Raw genomic sequence first — 18,924 nt, 5'->3', positions numbered from 1 at the left:
AAGAGACATACGTGATGCCCATGGGTTTGATAATTTTGAACGAAAAATCTTTATCATTATTCCTTTTCTGCCGTTTCTAATAATAATATAATAGGGAAAAAAACACACAAACATGATAAACAGACCCCCCCCCCCTCCCCCCAAGCCGGATCTGGCGCGTGATTTTGGTGGGCATCGCTGGGGCTTGGCGGTGGACGGCCCTGCAGCAGCGTGTTGGTGGCCCTCGCAGCGGTGTGGGGGCGGTGGGGTTGCAGGGTGTTGGTGCGGAGGGGGTTGGTGGCGGCCTTTGCTGGTTGCGTCCTAGCGTCTGCGTATCCGGCAACAGCTCGTGGTGGTGCTCTGGATGGCCTTCCTCTGTAGGTGGTTGAGGTCGGCTATCACTCAACGTCGTTGGATGGGCGGCGGGGAGTCGACGTGTGCGGGTCTGGCCGTAGCACCGTGGCAGGGCGGCACAGGGGTGTGCATGTGGGGGGTCTGGCGGGACTGATGGGTAGCACCGACTTGGTTGGGCTACCCGTCATCGGCGCGGGGGTATACCGGATGTTGATGTAGTCCACTCCTGCCTCTCCCCTTTCCCAGCCTGGTTCTGTGGCTGCTAGTTCGACTTTGGTGCACGCAGGCGTTTACGGCCTCATTAGCGATTGGGGTTTGCCAAACGAAACAAACTCGATGCTTTTGGCGGGGATCTGGAACACCTAGTGGTCGAGCGACGGCCCAGATGGTGTGAGTCGTGGACTCGTGGGTGGAGCTCACGACTCAGGTGTTGGTCACTGACCATGGTCATGGGGGCGGCATGGGCTCCGGTGGTTGGCGTGCTATACCCGTTGTGTGGCAGATGTTGTTACCCGCTCCCAGGTCGGAGGAGAAGCATGTGTGTCGGGGTGAAAACCTTGTCTGCCTCTGGCCAGACCGACGATGGCGGCGTCCGTGGGTGTCGTCCCCTTTATTGAAGGCTTCGTCGTGGTTGCTCCTTTTCCTCCATGGCGCTCTAGGTGAAAATGTTGATCCTTTGGATCGGGCGGTGGTGGCGCTCTAGCATCGTGCCCTTCATGAAGGCACCGTCGTAGAGATCATAGTACGTCGGTGCTCAGACTCGTCTCTTCGCCGTGCTTGTCCACATTTGAGAGCTTCATCGTCTCGATCCATAGTCATGCTTGTCGTCCTTTTTTTCCAGTTGAAGTTGTATGGAGTGGTGTGTTTGCACCGAAAGACCTTTGCATCTTGCCTCGGATGTATGTGGCGTCATGTTGTATGGATAGTTTGTATGGTGGTCGTTGCTTTATTATATATAAAGCGGGGCGTAAGTCTTTTTCAGTAATAATAATATAATAGAAGATTGAACTCTAATTTGTCTTTGATCTACTTTTTTGGTATATTTAATCTGACATGTAATCTATAGCTACTTGGACACATCAACGTTATTCAATAAGCTATGATCAATATGACACATATTTCTAGTTAAAAGATGACTTATAAACATTGCAGGAAAACTTATTGAGTATCAACGTATTTGGGAATTACATTCATTTATAAAACTCATCGAGCCCATCAACATGCACAGAGTGACAATCTAAATCAATAAAAGACAAATAAGCAATAAACACGATTAAGTGGTAACTATGATTGTGAGACAAAGTGTACCAAAGAATTGATAAAGAAGCAAAGACAGGCTCGTTATTTTGCTGAAATCATCATTCTTATAGTATTATGTTATTAAAACAATAGAGAATGAACATTAAAGATTTGCTAATTATATTAGAGGATATCTTATTTCTGATGGAGAGGCTTAAATCTAGACCGTTATAATTTTGACCCATTAAAAGAAGTGTAGATATTTTAGTCTATGTGGACAAATGTGGTGTGTTATTCGCCTATCACTTTAATAATAAAATACTCCTTCTGTAAATAAATATGAGATGTTTTAGACTACTAAATTAGTGACCTAAGACGTCTTACATTTCTTTACAGAGAGGGAGTAGAAGAATGGATAATTTGCTAATTAGATGAGAGAAAATTTGGTGCCCAAAAATGATACACCTACGTATAGATCTTACGTACCCCTACGTAATTTCCTTCTCCATAATTCAATTACCCCCACGCCTCTTGATATTCAGGGTGCGTTCCGCGCCCCCACTAATGACCAATTAGAAACTGCCAAACCAGAACGTAAACCCCCTCTCCACCTAAAGCATGTAGGTGTAGCTAAGTTCTTTGGTGCCCGGCCCCGGGGATGTCGTGTTAATGAGATATAAATGTTGTCGTTTAGATTAACAAGTGCACATCAATGTACTTTTGTTTTCTGTCCGCTTGCAGGACACTTGGACGGTGACGGGTGGTTCAGTTCGAACTGCTCGGGACTCCAGCTGGACGGTGACGGGTGGTTCAGTTCGAACTGCTCGGGACTCCAGCTGGACGGTGACGGGTGGTTCAGTTCGAACTGCTCGGGACTCCAGCTTTGTACGATAAATCTGTCGCTATTCTGGGCCAGTGTGGTTCCCATCATGTTTGCGCGCTTAAATTAAACAAATACACAGCCATGTACATTTGATGTCTGTTCACCGATTCGGGCAGTTGGGTGGTGGCGGATGGTGCAATTTGAACTATTCAGCGCTACACGATAACCTTGTCGCTACCGTGGGCCGTGTGGTTCCCATCATGTTTGTGCACTTAGGCAACTGTGCAGCCATGTACTTTAGCCGCCTTCATCCTGAAGGCAGTTGGGGCGGTGGCGGATGGTGCAGTTCAAACTGTTTGGGGTGATAGGTTTATATAATAAATGTATCGCTGCCTGGACCCATCTGGTTCCCATCATCTTTACGTGACTACGCAGCCATGTACTTTCACGGCCTTCATCCGGTTGATCTTCCCATCCACCTTGTCATGTATCTTCCTGAAATGTAATCATTATATTGTAATAAAATGATATTTATTCCGATGAAATGAAATGCCCAATCGAGATTAACCTTTTTAAATGGCTCAAATTTGTGTTGGTTGATTCCCACCATGTGTAGTACAAGTGACGGCACAAACAAGGTGTGCAGGACCAAGATGACAAAGAATTCACAGTGGTTGTGTTTTTCATTTTTATTTCCTTCCGGAGTTTTCTTGGAAGTTTTGGACATTTTTTGTAGTTTATGGCTACCGTAGCTGTGCATGCTATATGCAGGGGCCGTGGAGCTACAGCACTCAGCCCCGGGCTGCTTCAATGCAATGTAGCTACAGCACGCTATAGTAGACACAGACCGTCTGTGAGGCACGCTATAGTAGACACAGACCGCCCGGCCACAACGGGAGGGGCGGTGCATACCCCCGCCCCTCCCGTGTCCCAGCAAAGCAATCGCAGCCAAGGCGTACCCAGCTTGTTGCCAAATTTCCCACTTGGCGCGCGTCAACATGGTGGGAACCACACGGGCCAGAGCAGCGACAAGAGTATTACAAACATGGAGCCCCCAACAATTTAAACTACACCATCCGCCACGCCCCCAACTGCCTCGAGGGTGAAGGCCGCCAACGTACGTACGTGACTGCTTAGAGCAAGTATAATAAACTTATGTAAGCGGATTATAAGAGTTAAAATATTATATTTCTGTTCACATGAAGAGGTGAGGAGAGGAGCCGGCTATAGAATATGAGTTAGTTACAACACATGCTCATATGCACTATATGAAAATGGAAAGTGAGCCATGTATTAATAAAGAAGCGCATCTTTATATCTAACTATTGTACCTGTCGACATGATAACATCATGTTGGCATCAGCTGGCTGTAATATTTTTAGTTGCATAAAGATAAACATGATGGGAACCACACGGGTCAGGCAGCCATATGTCTTGTACAAACCTGGAGCCAAAAAAACAGTTTGAGCTGCACCATCTGCCACCGCCCCAACCGCCTACAGGGTGAAGGCGGCTAAAGTACATGGCTATGTAGTTGTTTACGTGTGTAAACATGAGGGGAACCACACGGCCCCACAAGTTTATTGGCCCTGTTTGGTTTCACGAGTTAGAGTTAGTTTGGGTTAGTTTGGACTCAACTAACCCAAAAATATCCAAACAGGAGGGTTAGTTTGGGTTAGATGCATCTAACCCACCTAAAAAATCTAACCCGGCTGGAAATAGGGTTTAAAATAGCCAAATGATTGAGAAAGAGCATTTATTGTCAATCTAACCTTATCATCCAAATACCTTTTTGTTAGAGTTAGTTCAGAGTTGGTTCAGGGTTTGAATCTAATTCTAACCTCTAACTAAATTAGAGTATCCAAAAAGGACCATTGTATCGCCCCGAACAGTTTAAACTGCACCATCTGTCACCGGACAACTGTCTCTGGTAGAGAAGGATTATGCAACGGTCACGGCAGGGTGTACGACAGCTACGTGTCCTTTCTCTTTGTACGAGTATAGGATTCCTTGCAGCCCGACCGACACATGACGTCTTGCATCCTCTCCTGCAGGCTCGTCACCAGGTGAGCACCACCGTGCACATGAATCCTCGAGAACACAGACAAGAGTAAACTACTTCATCCATTTCTTAATATAAAAGCGTTTGTGACACTACTGCTATGGAACAAAGAGAGTAGCTCCTAGAGCAGTGCTAGACAGACGACGGCTGTGTGCACGATTTCTGCACGATAGCCAAAAGCATCCATTAGATCGTGTTATGCTACAAATCAACACCGTTCAAAGAACGAATCGTCCAAAGATCGTCTCTAAAGTGTCGTGTGCAGAGTAGTTCCGTAGCTCCTAAGCTAGAACGTGTGCAAAGAAAATTCCTTGACACCTCAGCCATTACTTGCCGCAAACCCTTTAGTCTCGGTTGGTATCACCAACCGGGACTAGAGGTCCTATGTGAACCGGGACTAATCCTGGCCATGCCTCTCGTCCGCTCCTAAGTGTTGGAATTTGGACTAATGCTCACATTAGTTCCGGGCCCAAACTCAACCAGGACTAGTGCTCCGGATAAAAGATAGGTTTTCTACTAGTGTTTGTTTAGTTAGATCTTATAGTTGCTTGTGTTGCCTTGGGTTTGTGCGCTGTCCTGTTCGCACCTTGTATCTGCCATCTGAGGTTGTTCTACCTCAGTTGGTTTGTTTATTTTGGTTTCATGTTGCATGTAAGTTTTTTTTGAACCGCAAATATTTCATGTAAGTGGTTGATGGCTTTCTTAATTTAAAGGGGGCTAGGTTTGAGCCTTTTCTCTGGCATGGCCAATATCTTTTCTATAAAAATACAAACCTGTGTAATAATAGGAAGTTTCTACAAATTAGAATTTGCTGCTGGTTATTTTCGTACAGCATGCAAATCTTGATATTATTTTTTGAAACATTTTGTGATCGTAAAGAACACCCAAATCTGCATACATGATATCTTGGATATTTTTTTGTACTACTACGAAGTTCTGAAAAAAATCGCTCACCACCAGCACTGGTGCCCGGGAGCCATAAGGTGGGTTCGTACATGCAGCAAAGCATGGATTATTTTTTCTTACATGCCCTATGACAGTTTAAGCACAGCACAACCTATCATGTAATAAAAGCACACTAGAAATTGGGAGAACTTAAAAGTACTTGTGACTTCCGACTTGCGATAGACATTACTAGTCGGTACATCCAAATATCTTTAATTTTGTTCATTTCTCTCCTTTGTTGGAGCTTAGGAGCATTTTTGAACATGCTGTTAATTTCAACTGCAATGACTAGAAAAATATCTGCATTAGTTGATCTGAAAACAGACTTGCATTACATGAAAAAATTGAACATTCTAATAAATAAATTAAGTCCAGCTGCTGTAGAACAAGAAGGTTTGCAATATTGAAATACTTTGCAGGTAAAATTAACTCAAGATAAGGGGCTTCAGATTATAATAATTTTAGAAGATACAACAGACTTGTCATTTGCTTTACATAAGAATATCTCATGTCCTGCTTGTAATCTAATTGTCTATGTTGTCAAGATTTTGTCATTTCACCTGGGACCTGATACATGTGAAGCTAGAGGTGGAACCGATGAGACCACATTTCCAGCAGCGCCGAATAACACTTGATTTGTTGCAACGAAGTTATGATCAATGTTGCTCTCTGCATTCATGGCACCTTCCAAGACCTTGACTACCTCGGACATTTTAGGCCTTCTTTTGCAATCAATCTGCAAACACCACATTGCGAGCTTCATCATCTCAATTACATCCTGCTTATGTGCCAGCATATTGTTACTCTTATTGTCAATCAATTCTACCAACCGATTAGTCTTCACCTTTTCCTCCAATTGGGTGATGAGATGGATGCTCTCTTCGGATCGAGAATTGTCGAGGTTCTTTCTTCCTCTGATGACTTCCATGACCACAACACCAAAGCTATAGGCATCAGCCTTTTCCGTGATCTGTGATGTCAACCATTCAGGAGCTAAATATCCAGGTGTGCCTCTCATTCTGGTAAACACTTGGCTCATATCCCTGTCAATGAGCTTGCATAGTCCAAAATCAGAAAGTTTAGCATTGAAGTCATCATCTAAGAGGATGTTTTGTGGTTTGATATCCAAATGGGCAATCTTTTTCATGCACTCCTCATGAAGATAAGCGAGACCCTTAGCTATGTGAGTGATAATCTTGCACCGCGTGCTCCAATTCAGGGGAGGTGAATCATTGTCATGTTGATGATAGATCCATCTATCCAAGGATCCTTTTGGCATGTACTCATATACCAAGAGCCTATGCGATTTCTCTGCACAGAAACCAATCAATCTGCAGAAAATTGTTTGAACCTCTGCAGAAAATTCTCTTTTGCCCTGACCCGCTCGATCCAAACGTTTTACTGCAATCCTTTCATCACCAAATTGACCCTTGAAAACAGACCCAAATCCTCCTTCCCCGAGCTTGTCTGCAAATTGCTCGGTTGCTGCTTTTAGCTGCTGACATGTGAACTTCATTGGTGTTCCTTGTAGCTCCCCAAACTCTTCCTCCATCTCCATCTCATATTGTCATTGTGTTCTTCGTTTACGAATAAAATAGGTGCCGAGGAACAAGATGCTAAGCAAAATGAAGCCAACTATAGGACCTAAAATTGCTACAACTCTTCTTACAGAGGAGGATTTCACTTTCATGCTTGTTGTCCCAATAGGTGCAGGCAGAGCACTCGGGCCGTAGGTATTACCTTGGGCGGGGGCGCAGGCTGAGCACTTGGGGTCATAGGTGTTACCTTGGCCGGGGGTGCAGGCAAGGGCCTAGCAGCTGTAGGCGATATTGGGCGATAGCCCGTGGTACCACCGATAACGGTTCGATTGATCGTGGTACCACCGGCAATGGAGCCATGGAATGTATTCGCCGTGATGGTAGCAATAGGGAAGAGGAGGAGGAGGAGGAGAGGCCAGAGGTGGAGAGCCGACGAGGTACTCACTGCTGCCATTTGTTCCTTTGTGTTATGATTTGTGATTCCACCCGTTAACTTGAATAAGAGTGTCAACGCAAACTTGGGATAGGGCTCCTGTGGCTGTGACAAACTTACACCTAACAGGCTGGAAGAGTGGTAGGGGATAGCAGACAGGGACCGCATCTGTGTGTTAAATGATTCAACGGTCAGCATAAAACAGCCTAACATGCTCTATAGTCTTGGTAGGGCCTGACTTAGCTTTGCCGGACTTGTTTGCTTGTTAGTCCCTTTCGAATTATTCTCTACGTTTTCAAGAAAGAAAAAAAGAGTTACATCCGTATAATGTGTAGTTTGATGATTTTGACTGTAAGGAATATGCAAACGCGACACGAAAATGCGGTCAGATCTTGCATAGGTGTTATCATATAAAGCACTTACATTTTTGGGCTTGTCTGATGGCGGTAAAGAAACATCTTTTTCGCTTCAGATCCTTCGCTATAAAAGACGATTCCGAGATACGTTTCTGGGAGGACAAGTCGCTAGAAAAAGCCTTGTACTGCATAGTACACGATAAGAGTGATACTCTTGCACACGTTCTCAGCTCTTTCCCACCGAATGTATCATTTAGGAGGGATTTGATTGCCCCCGCCTTGTGTCATGGCAACATCTACTATCCCGTTTGGATTTGATTAACTTGACACAAGGGCAGGATGTGTTTCGCTGGAATCTAACTACATGGGGGTATTTCACAGTTGACTCTATGTATCGTGCACTATTGCACTTAGAGATTCCAATGGACAATAATAAACTAATATGAAAATCAAAGATGCCACTAAAAGTTATGATTTTCATGTGGTATCTTCGAAGAGGAGTTGTGCTAACTAAAGACAATCTTGCTAGACGCAACTGGCAAGGAAGCAAGAAGTGTAGTTTTTGTACTCATGGCGAGACAATCAAACACCTCTTCTTTCAATGGAAGTTTGCGCGTTCTACATGGTTCGTCATCCAAATAGCGTCCAATTTGTATGGCCGACAAGTGTTGCCAATATATATGGTCACTGGCTTGACGGAATACCAAATACGATTAGTACGCTAATTCGGATGGGAGCGTCTGTCTTACTATGGTCGCTTTGGCTATGTAAAATGATTGTGTTTTTAATGGCAAAATATCCTCTCCTATGCAGGTTATCTACCATTGTATGCATTGGCTTCGTATGTGGTCTACACTGTATCGAACGGAGTACCAGTCATTGCTCAAGGTGGCATGTATGCGGTTGGAGCGGGTGGCCAGGGAGGTTTTTACCCAAGATGGGTGGCAGCATAATCTCCGGATCGGTCCACCTCCTTCGTCGACATAGGCATAGTTTTGGTCTCATATGGCTTTACTGTTGCCGAATTGTCGGGTTTTTTTACATACTTTGTCAGACGATTCTTTTTATGGCTGTGTGCATCTTAGCTATACAGAGGTCGGATGTCGCTCATCATGATTTGTATCTGCTTCATGCTTCATTTTGAGATAATAAAAACGCCCTTTATTGAAAAAAAAATCATATAAAGCATGCTTTTTGGCAAAATATCATCCTCAGAGTAGACATTTTTTCTTTTGTTTCTTAGAGCCTGTGATCTCTTCTTTTTGCTGCTTGTTATTAATGTATCTCATAATCTCAACTCTTTAGTTATTGAATGAGGCAACTCTTCTGCGCCCATTCCGAAAAAGGATATACTTCTAGTCTCCTAATTATACCATAAACATGGATTGCACATCTTTTTTCATTACCGATCTGTCGTATGCTTTGCAGCAACGCTTAGATCTGGAATCTTGAGTCAGCAGCAGCGATGTAGAGTGAAGATCACTTTGCAGTAAGTACCTTCGGGTTCGGGGCATGCTCAAGCTGACAGCACGGTTGGCAGCCGCGTGGAAGCTGTTGGAGGCCTTGTTGACTGGCCTGGCTATCATGCATAACTCTGTGATTTTACGGAAAGTTGTTACGGGGATGAGGTGGAGACTTAGCATTCATCACGATTTTGGGCCCTCGGCTAAAATCAGGGGGACAGAATCAATGAGATTAGAACAGCTCATCCCCTAACCTAGGTCCATAGGCCGAGCTCCGTAAGTCTAGCATTTTCGCCTAAAAGAAACGCAGCGTTCCGTTTCTCGTCTTACTCGTCGAACCTCCCTGCCGCCCGATGTTGGTTTTCCCTGCGTCCCTGCATACGTTCCACCCCAAACGTAATTTGTTCTTCTTAATTAGTACGTGGTCCCACCCTCATGTGATCCGGCGAAAGAACCGGCAAAACCATCATATCCACGCACGCAATCAACGAAAAATCCACTGGGCGATCTCTCTCCTCCCACCTCCTGGCTCTCTTCTCGATCCCCTTTCCTGCTGCTCCGAACCCTAGCTCCACATTGTATCTCTGATTCGGTGTTTGAGTAACAATATAAGAGTGAGAGACTTAGATCCGTGTCAAATTCCAAGCGCCTGAGCACCTGCCGCTATTGAATAACCAGATGAAGCAGCTGGCGGAGCTATTCTGTGCGGCCCACCGGCGATGCAATACCTCTGCATCAACCTCTGGCCTGCCGAGCCGATCAGTGGCGGACCTAGCGTGTGTGCATGGTGTGCGATGGCACACCCAGAATTCTGACAAATTTTTTTACCATGTATTATTTCGGTGATGACACCCTTCATTTTTGGAGTTGGCACACCACATCAGTTTTTTTTTTTGAAGTGTGCACACCCTCCATTTTATTCGTGAGTCCGCCACTGGAGCCAATGCCAACTAGCTTCTTGGGCCTGGTGAGTAGGCTTTGAGAGGTCAGCCCCGTTCTCTAGTTGACATGCATGATACTGGCTACTATAATACTCACCCCTCAAAAAAAGGCTACTATGATACTCTCATTACAATCGGCCTAAGTGCCTCAACTTTGTATTAAAGTTAAAATACTTATTTTGGGATGGAGCAAGTACTACGGACTATAAGATAAGAAAGAGGTAAGAAATAAGATAAGATTTGATTACATGATACATTGTGTCCACTATATTTTTCCAGGCCTCATTTTTATAGTAGATCCTTATTTATGTCACCTATAACATCATACATGCTATAAAAACTTCCATAGCAAGGCATGGAGCCATGGACTATCTTCTTGCTGAGCGACACATGCAACTTTGCTGCGTATGAAAATACGATAATGCCCAAAACGGCTAACAAATTACACATAGCTTCAATGCTAGATAACAGTTGACGGCGAGCTTTATTCCTTCAGTTCCTCAGCGCCACAGCAGGTAGAGCGTCGGCTCATCTTTTCACTGGGCAGATAACAGACGGCGTCCGCGCCCCCGCTGATCCGCGGCCGCGGATCGGTCTTGCGCAGTTGCCACCACCGGCGTCGGCGGCTGAGGAGCGGCGGGGCCGCACCAAGGGCACCCCGCGTGGACCGGCCGGCCGCCCTGCGGCGACGGAGGCCCATAACGGTAGTACACACCACCTGCATCGGCCAAACACCAAACGTACGTATAGTTAGTTTACATGTAGAACACACGATCGAGTGCAATTATACCGCTGGTGTTATTGTTACTTCGGATGCCCGCCGAGCATGGCATGGGGCAGCAGATGAGCAAGGCAGCAAGGACGACGACTAGGAGCGCCGGAGAAGAAGACCAAGTGTTGGAGGAGCGGCGCGCCATGGTCGGCTCTCCTCTCTCTGGTCGATGATAATCCTTCGATTAGAGCAACGTACAGCTGTGTGAAGCAAGGTTCAAGGGTTCAAGGGCAGCGCATATGGTATATGCAAGAGTGGTAATGCCGCTTGTTTTATAGTTGCTCTCTCTCTCTCTCTCTCTCTCTCTCTCTCTCCCTCTCTCTCTCTCAAGGCCGAGCTGATCCTTCCACTGAATGACTGAATCTCACTGCTGCTGCTGCTTCCTTGCTTTTCAGCTAGGAGTACATAACAAGACCAGCAAGTATCGTATCTGCCTGCCCCTGTCTCTGAATCCGAATTTTGTCAGAAGTGCACATGCATGGTTAGGGAGACACTCCTCCAGAAGTGAATGGCTGGGAGCGAGGCTGAGAGGAAACAGAGACCACCACCAGAAGTGCACAAGGTGTATATATGAGACGTGGTGCAAGGTCGGCATAGTAGTTTCCAGTCGTTGCAGCAGCAAGCATCTTGGTTAGGTTTCCCATATAAGCCTTGCACGTGTGGTGCATTGATGCCGGTATCTCACCAAATCACTGTGGTCAAAACTCAAAACAGACTGTCTGTCCATGAACTTTCTATATATTTTGTAAGAAAATAAAATAAAAATGCAATGCTGTAGACAACCACCGGATCGTGCAAATTCAATTCACCTGTGTCCTCAGATTGACACGCATCATGTTGATTTTTGTAGACAAACAGCTACAGCCATGAGTATCTCCTCAAGTTCCCTTAGCCTCTTCCTTTTGCTAATTTATTAATGCCAAGCACATTAAAGTAAGACAACCAACCGATTTAGCAGAGGAAGAGCTTTCCCCTGCGACCACAACCCTGTTCCCTGCAGACCACCAATGCCTTTTTCTTCTTCTAGATATTGTGACCACCAATGCAACAAACCAACTAATCTGCAATGCAAAAAAAGTGGATCCATGAGTATTTTGCAATTCACTGAATCACATAGTTGACAGAAAATAAAAACTTGATATATCAGATGCTACGCTTCTAGTATTTTTTGGCAATCCAAAATGATTGGCGCACTTAAAAATTGTAGAAAGGTTCAGATATGCAGGAACTATCGAAACCCTCATCTTGAGATTTCAGGAACTAGTTCTATTATACCTCAAAAAGCATCAACACTTAACAAGAGAATCAAAAAGCACAGCATGCACAGAGCAAGGACAGGAAAAAATACAGAGTTCGTCCAACATTGACAGAGGGGATCACAAATCGCTACATGGTGAAGGGGTTCTCATGATCAATAATAAAACATCTTTGACCAACATTTGCAGTTTCAAGTTAAAATCAACTCCTCCGATACCAACTTACAAGCCCATAACGAAATACAGCGCGAATTTCAAAAGCAAAAACAATAGGAGTCTTGCGGTGTACAGGAATGCGGCAGCATCCTGTTTTTATTGAAGTACGAATGGCGCAAATAAAATCGGTAATCTCGACAAACAGAGGGGAAAGATGGATGATGAGTAAGAAAAGTGCTCCAATAGAATGCCACATTTCAGCTGGTGATGACATGATCCACGATTATCTTCGGCTTCTTGATGGCCTTCAAATCTTCTACTATGAAGTTGGTTATTTCATCTGCTGCGCTATTGACTCTGAGGTGCACCTCCTGGAGGCTTTCCAGGGTGTCGACGCCGAAAAGGCCCTCAAAGGCTTCAAACCGCATCTCAATCCTCTCGAGTGCTGGCATTGCATCTTCTGGGAAGCTCAGCTTTGGCACTAGAGGTGCGAAGAAGCGAAGCAGCTTTAGACTCTTGAATCCTGCACTTGGAACGAAGATCTCCCCGCCGGACTCCGATTTGTTCTTCTCAAGTATGTCCTCTATGGCCTCATCCTGCTTCGCTGCACTCAGCGAAAAGGTGAGGGAAAACAACAAAGGCAGGTCGCAGAGGAGCTCGAAAGTATCCATTCGGAGAACTGTTACAGAGAGGGTCAATTTGTGGAGGTTACTTAGTTTGCTAATCCATTTGGGAAGACTATCCAAGTTGCCAGAGAGCTCAAGGGCGCTGAGGTATCTTGGAGGCGCGGACATGGTGTCCAGTGAGTTGATAAAATCAGACCCTTCATCGTTGAGCGCCAGAGTCTGCAGACCACAGCTGCCAAGATACTCGATTGCAGAGCGTAATTCTTTGAAGATTTTACTATCCTTCAATATTATGAGCTTGTAAATGGCAAGCTTCCTCAGCCCTGTCAACTGATGGAGGCCTTCTACACCTGTTGATTGCTCATCAATCTCGATCCCCGACAGTATACGAAGTGCTTTCATTGTCTCCTTATTAATCTCTTGAGGCAACTTCAACCCCCTTCTTGGGTTTTTATTCCCACCAAATATGTTGATTATTCTTTTGAGCTGCCCTGCAGATTTTGGCAGCTCACCGACATCAGTCTCCCTTAGGTCGAGAGTTTCCAAGTACTCGAGTTTCTCAATCTTAGAGGGTATTTTGGAAATATCTGTTCCCCGAAGGCTCAAATACTTCAGCACAAGCATTCTACACATGTCCTTCAGATGTTTCTCTTTCAAACCCTTGCAACCCTCAAGATCCAGCACTTGTAAAATCCCATTATTGAAAGAGTGGAAATGAAGTTGGTCCAGGCTCCGGAACATGGTCAGTGATCGCACTTGTGACAGGTTCATGTGTTTTGTTGAACTTCCATGTTCGGAACCACTGCTTTGCACGGAGAGTCGACGGACTTTATTGGTCGACATTGGTATCAGCCAGTGGCCACCAACCACAGTAATAAAATTCTCTTCGCTTGACTTGGACACAATATATTCAAGAACCATATCATGAACCTGAAAGCTTTTTACCTTCCCATTGCTGCTGTGTTCAACCGGCCGTATTATCTTCCTTTTTATCAGCTGATTGAAGTATGTTTCTGCAACTTCCTCATCTGACAAGCCATGCTTCTCACTAACGAAACCTTCGGCTATCAACCTCCGAATCAAACGCTTCCTACTAATTTTTGAACCCTTAGGAAATATGCTCAGGTACAACGAGCAGGTCCTGAGTTCTGCAGGCAAATCATTGTAGCAGTACTCGAGTATCCTTGTAACACCATCCAAGGTGAGAGAAGGCACCGACTCTGGAAATAATGATTTGCACACTGCTTCCCATTTTTTGCTGAGTGTGTCCGGGTTGCTGGCAACAAGACCAGCCATGGTAACTATGGCCAAAGGCAGACCCCTGCATATCTTGCATATCTCCTCAGTGACTTGGTCCAGTTCTTTCTCGCTATATTTGATGCTTTTGGATTCAGAAACACTTCGCTTAAATAACCTTTTAGACTCGTCTTCATTAAGAAATTCGACTGGATGAACAAAATCAATCTCTCCTTGGGAGCATGTGGCACCAACAGCTTGAAATCTTGTAGTCACTATTACTCTGCTGCCTTTTTTATTATCATGTGGCAAGCACTTTCTGATACTCTCCCATGTTTTTGCAGACCATATGTCATCAATCAAGAGGAGATACCTACCAAGAACAAGGAAGTAAAATACAAATTAGGAAAAGAAGTGCACACGTATCCAAGTTTATCTTTTGTGAGAGACATACTATGTGTTAAGTGGCTTCTATTATAAATGTGCAACTATCAAGAAAATTGACTGCTTGAACCCTACAATTGGGAGTAAAAAGTTGTGTGGGGTATTCTAAAGTTGTGTGGGCTATCCTCTGTTCATGCAAGGACTGGGTGCAGGTGACAAACTGTTCGTGAATTAGTGGACTGTCCTCACTGTGTATTGTTTGTATGGTTAGAGGATCTCCAACAGCTGCCCTATTTTAGGGCACGAAAAAGCTGTTGGAGTATAATTTAAGGCGCGAAAAAGTTCTTTTTTTTTGCATGAAGTGACTTGATGCAAGCTCTGCCTCCATTGCTTTAGGTTTTGGTAAATAACCGACAATAGATCCTGATTTATTCGGCTAAATAGAAATGTGTGCCCGATAGATCTGCCCTTGTAGATTGGAGATTTTCAAATGATATTGAAAGGAAACGCTTGTTTAATTTTAGGTTTCTGACGTCACTATCTTTCATGCCAAGCTTTACGCTCTTGCTCTTGCAAATGTGTGGGTGGATCAATCTGCGTAAATGGTCGCTATCCATGTCACAGAATCTTTTCAACTGAAATTTTGGCCATTGTCTCAACGGGAAGAGTATGTTACCAAATGTGCCAACTGCGCCTTTTAGTTCTAGAGTTTGATTAGTGACAAACTTCATTATCTGACATCATCTTAATTACCAGTGCCTTTTAGTTCTAGAGTTAACTTGATGCTTGACAGCCTAGGATCACAAATATCTTACGAGGCACTAGTTAGGTTTAGAACTTAGAGCTATTTCCACTATGGCAATTGATGAAATTAACTGAATAAACATATCACAACAATTAGTGATGGGTCAAACTATTGTGACGTGTATAATTAAATTTGTAATCTGGATGGAATAGTTAGTTTACTTGTCACAAAACAACAGCCAATTGGCGAAGAAGCGAAGAAACATTTTATAATACCTTTTTTCAGCCAGATGATCTTGTAGTTCTTTCACGAGTTTATCGTGGCTAATTCCAAATTTAATCTGTTTTGTATCAGAGCTGCCAGTCTTGTGTTGGTTCTCGTGATCACTCTCCTTTGGCTTGACTTGTTTTAGAATCATCATGAGGACTGCATCTTCATCATAGTTTTGAGATACGGTGACTGATGCCCGATAATCAAATTTATCCCTGACCTCTTGGTACAAAGCCATTGCAATAGTGGTCTTTCCCACGCCGCCGAATCCGACTATGGACAGAACAGCTCGCTCCTCATAACAACTTTTATCAGATTTGGCTAACCAATCCTCAAGCTTCTTCATGTCAGCCGTCATCCCCACGGGCTCCTTTGTACCAATGAGCTGACGCTCTGTGAGCTGATGCTCAGCAACCTCGTATGTTGCAGCGCTAACTCCAGAGCCATTCTTACGGTTCCTTGGGTTGTGCACCCCATATCTTCTACGCCGCTCACCAATCTGTTGTGCCCGCACCTTGAGGTCAGCAATCTTGGACGCAATGTCACGACGAGGCCACCACATCCGGAGTTCATAGAACCTTGTTCTGATGAATAAGCATTTAACATCACTGCTGGGATCACGGGGGATGCGGTGGGCAAAGTCATCAATGCAATCTTCAATGTCATAGCCCATGTCACGGATCTGCTTCATCCAGTCCTTCATCCGGTTGTCATGGTCATCCAGGGCAGTGCTCAGGTCACGGAGGAAGGCCTGCATGCTTGTAAGCTCATCATTGATGTACTGAACATCACGGCGGACTCCACGGACCAGAGCATACTCCTGGGCTAGAAGGCCCCCCAGCTTGCCCAGGAGGGACCTCATGGTAGCATTCGAGGCACCTACCACCAACTCCATCTTCTTGCTCTTTAATTGTGCTCTTCAGTATCCCGATATCTTTATGGAAGCTTAGCAAACTGAAGGCAAGGAAGCCTTTGTTGTATGAAAGTGGAACTATAAGCTGATCAGATCAATGGAAGGCACCAGCAAAACAGTCTACCTTCGTGAATCAAGTTGCTTGCCTACAGGGTTGAGCTTGAATTATGGTCACCATATATCAATACTCAGTTGTATCATCGAGTACGATAAACAGAACATAACCTCGTGGCAAGAGCGAATAGCTATCTCAAAATCAATCAACAGTAACCAGAAGCAGAACAAAAGTATCAATATATGGGATCTCTAAACGAAATCAGAATCTAAATAGGCTCAAACTAGTCATTATAGTTTGTAAAAATATTCATCAATCCACAATCTATGCTACTAAACAAATTTTACATTTTGCCTAAAAAAGGTCAATCTAAAACATACAAATTTTACCTGTAATATTCAAGTACGAATCTCCAGTTTTGTAATTCCAAACTGAATATATGTTTATTTTCTTTCGAGAACAAAACTGAATATATGTTTAACAAGAGAAGCAAAGGCATTATCATCCCCCCACCATCTTTGCTTACTTCTGATCTCACATTTACTAGATCTCAAATCCCTTTTTTTTTCCTAAAATGAAACTTTTTAGAAAAGGCACCCAAACAGATTGACGTGAAAAAATGGCTACCTGGACCTCGGATTCTACCACAGTTGAGAAAAACAGAAACGCCGAACACATTAATGGTAGACACCAGCAGAGCAGCCTACCTTCGTGAATCAATTGCTTGGTTACAAGTACAGTAAGCACAAGCTTAGTACTAATCTAATGCTAATGTCATGAGATTTGAATGGGTTCAAACTACCGACTTCAGCTGGTAAACTGTACCCAATCCACAATCTATGCTGCTAACACAATTTTACAGTTTGTCTAGAAAAACAGAACTTCACTTGGTAAATCCATGTATGAGACACCAGTTTGTAACTCCAAAACCGAAAATATAATTAATAAGGAGACCAGAGGCTGCACATTCCCGAACCTCCTCTGCTTTCCTCTGGTCTCACAGTTACTACACGTCAAATTCCAAAAAAAAAAAAACATTCCTGTAATGAAACTAGAGAACAGCCAAACAGATTGAAGTGAAATGAAATCGCAACCTTAGCTTGCTTCAGGTCTTACTGAAGCTGGTACCTTTCAGATCCCAGATCCAGACCGATTGAAGGGAAAATGGTTATCTGGCCAAGAATCGCAGCAACGCCGAACGCCATGGGAAGGGGGACACGAGACTGTCAGATCTACTGTCAGAAGGAGAAAACTAGAGAGTAAAAGGAGCAGCGGTGAGTGAAGCAGGGGAGATGCACCTGTGGAGTACTGTTGGACTTGGGGCGGGGCTGGTTGTGAATTTGCCCGGAGGGGTGCAACGGGGAGTCGCCGGAGCGGTTTGGCCGAGGTCCTGCGGCCGAGGGCATATCTTTTTTTTTTTTTTTTTGGTGCCGAGGGCATTGAGCCATTGACCAACATAGCTTGGTCGTTGAACCTTTTTTTTCTTGCTCAACCTTCTTCAAAATATTGACTGTGGTGCTTAGACCCGTCACAATAAGATTATCTCTACTCCTAATGTCTGAGTCTGAGTTGGTAGTTTCCATTTCAGGTTTATTTTCGTCCCACCACTTTCGTTCGGTTTTTTTCCGTCTGTTTTTTTCATCCCCTTCTCACACCCCGAACTGCTCCACCCACTAAAAAAACAAATTCCTCGTCCGATCCCCAACCTCCCCCCCGATCCCGTCGCCTCCTACTGGTGCGCCACCACTCCTGCCTCCTTCCGGCGCGCCGTCATCCTCGCCTCCTACCGGCGCGCCGCCGGACCCTCCTTCTTCCTTGGAGCGCCGCCACCCCGCTGCCCCCGCCATCTTCCCGAGCGCGCCGCTGCCGCCGTCTTCCCCAAAGCGCCACCACCCCACCAGTGGTCCCATCGCCGGTCTCCCCCACCCAGATCTGCCGGGGGCGCACCAGATCCTGCCTCACGGCCGGTTCCCGCGACTCGGCCGCCGCCCCAACCGCTGCAGCAGCCGAGCACCTCCACTAGGTGCCCCGGCAGTTCGGACCCCCACCTGGCCCCTCCCTCGAACCCAGCGAGCCTCCGCCCCGACCTACTTCCCGTGCGAGGTCGCCTCCGCCTCCTCCTGGCGCACCGCCGCCCCCACCATCTTCCGACGCGAGGCCGTCCCCTCCTTCAGGGTGAGGTGGATTTGCCTGTAATGAAATCCAAAGACATGGCTCCATTTTTTTCTTTGAATGGCTTCTACCAGAGAAGCATGTCAACACCCACCCATGGATGGATGGGGATGAGGCGACGGCGGCGGCGGCCTTCTCTCGGTGCTTGCTGATGTGGTGGACATCGACGTCGGTGACGGGTTGCAGCACGTAGACATCAAAGGTAC

General features: G+C 45.2%; 1 protein-coding gene and 1 pseudogene across 4 annotated transcripts; both read right to left on the bottom strand.

The window, feature by feature from the left end:
• Positions 1–5,851: 5,851 nt before the first annotated feature.
• On the bottom strand, positions 5,852–7,541 carry LOC123057504 (G-type lectin S-receptor-like serine/threonine-protein kinase SD2-5; annotated as a pseudogene).
• A 4,755-nt stretch (positions 7,542–12,296) lies between these two features.
• LOC123059801 (disease resistance protein Pik-2) lies at positions 12,297–17,981 on the bottom strand. 4 transcript variants are annotated; one of them, XM_044482305.1, is made up of 4 exons: positions 17,845–17,981; positions 17,641–17,769; positions 15,584–16,637; positions 12,297–14,552 (listed from the first exon to the last, which is right to left on the bottom strand). In XM_044482305.1, exons 3-4 carry the CDS (start codon positions 16,471–16,473, stop codon positions 12,575–12,577), a joined length of 2,868 nt encoding a protein of 955 aa, XP_044338240.1. In that variant the 5' UTR covers positions 16,474–16,637; positions 17,641–17,769; positions 17,845–17,981; the 3' UTR covers positions 12,297–12,574. The 4 variants fall into 4 exon arrangements, with proteins under 4 accessions (XP_044338240.1, XP_044338239.1, XP_044338238.1 ...); XM_044482304.1 differs by having other exon boundaries at positions 17,675–17,769; XM_044482303.1 differs by having other exon boundaries at positions 17,641–17,718; positions 17,845–17,977.
• Between the last annotated feature and the right edge of the window lie 943 nt (positions 17,982–18,924).

Source organism: Triticum aestivum, chromosome 3A, assembly GCF_018294505.1.
Source record: "Triticum aestivum cultivar Chinese Spring chromosome 3A, IWGSC CS RefSeq v2.1, whole genome shotgun sequence".
NCBI lineage: Eukaryota > Viridiplantae > Streptophyta > Magnoliopsida > Poales > Poaceae > Triticum > Triticum aestivum.
This window is presented reverse-complemented; position numbering and strand designations above follow the sequence as displayed.

Bases quoted from the DNA above. Each gene is read 5' to 3' on its own strand.
- LOC123059801 (XM_044482305.1), bottom strand. From the start codon at position 16,473: ATGGAGTTGGTGGTAGGTGCCTCGAATGCTACCATGAGGTCCCTCCTG. The intron at 14,553-15,583 runs GTATTATAAAAT...TGTTCTTGGTAG, and splicing joins GATCATCTGGCTGAAAAAAG to GTATCTCCTCTTGATTGATG.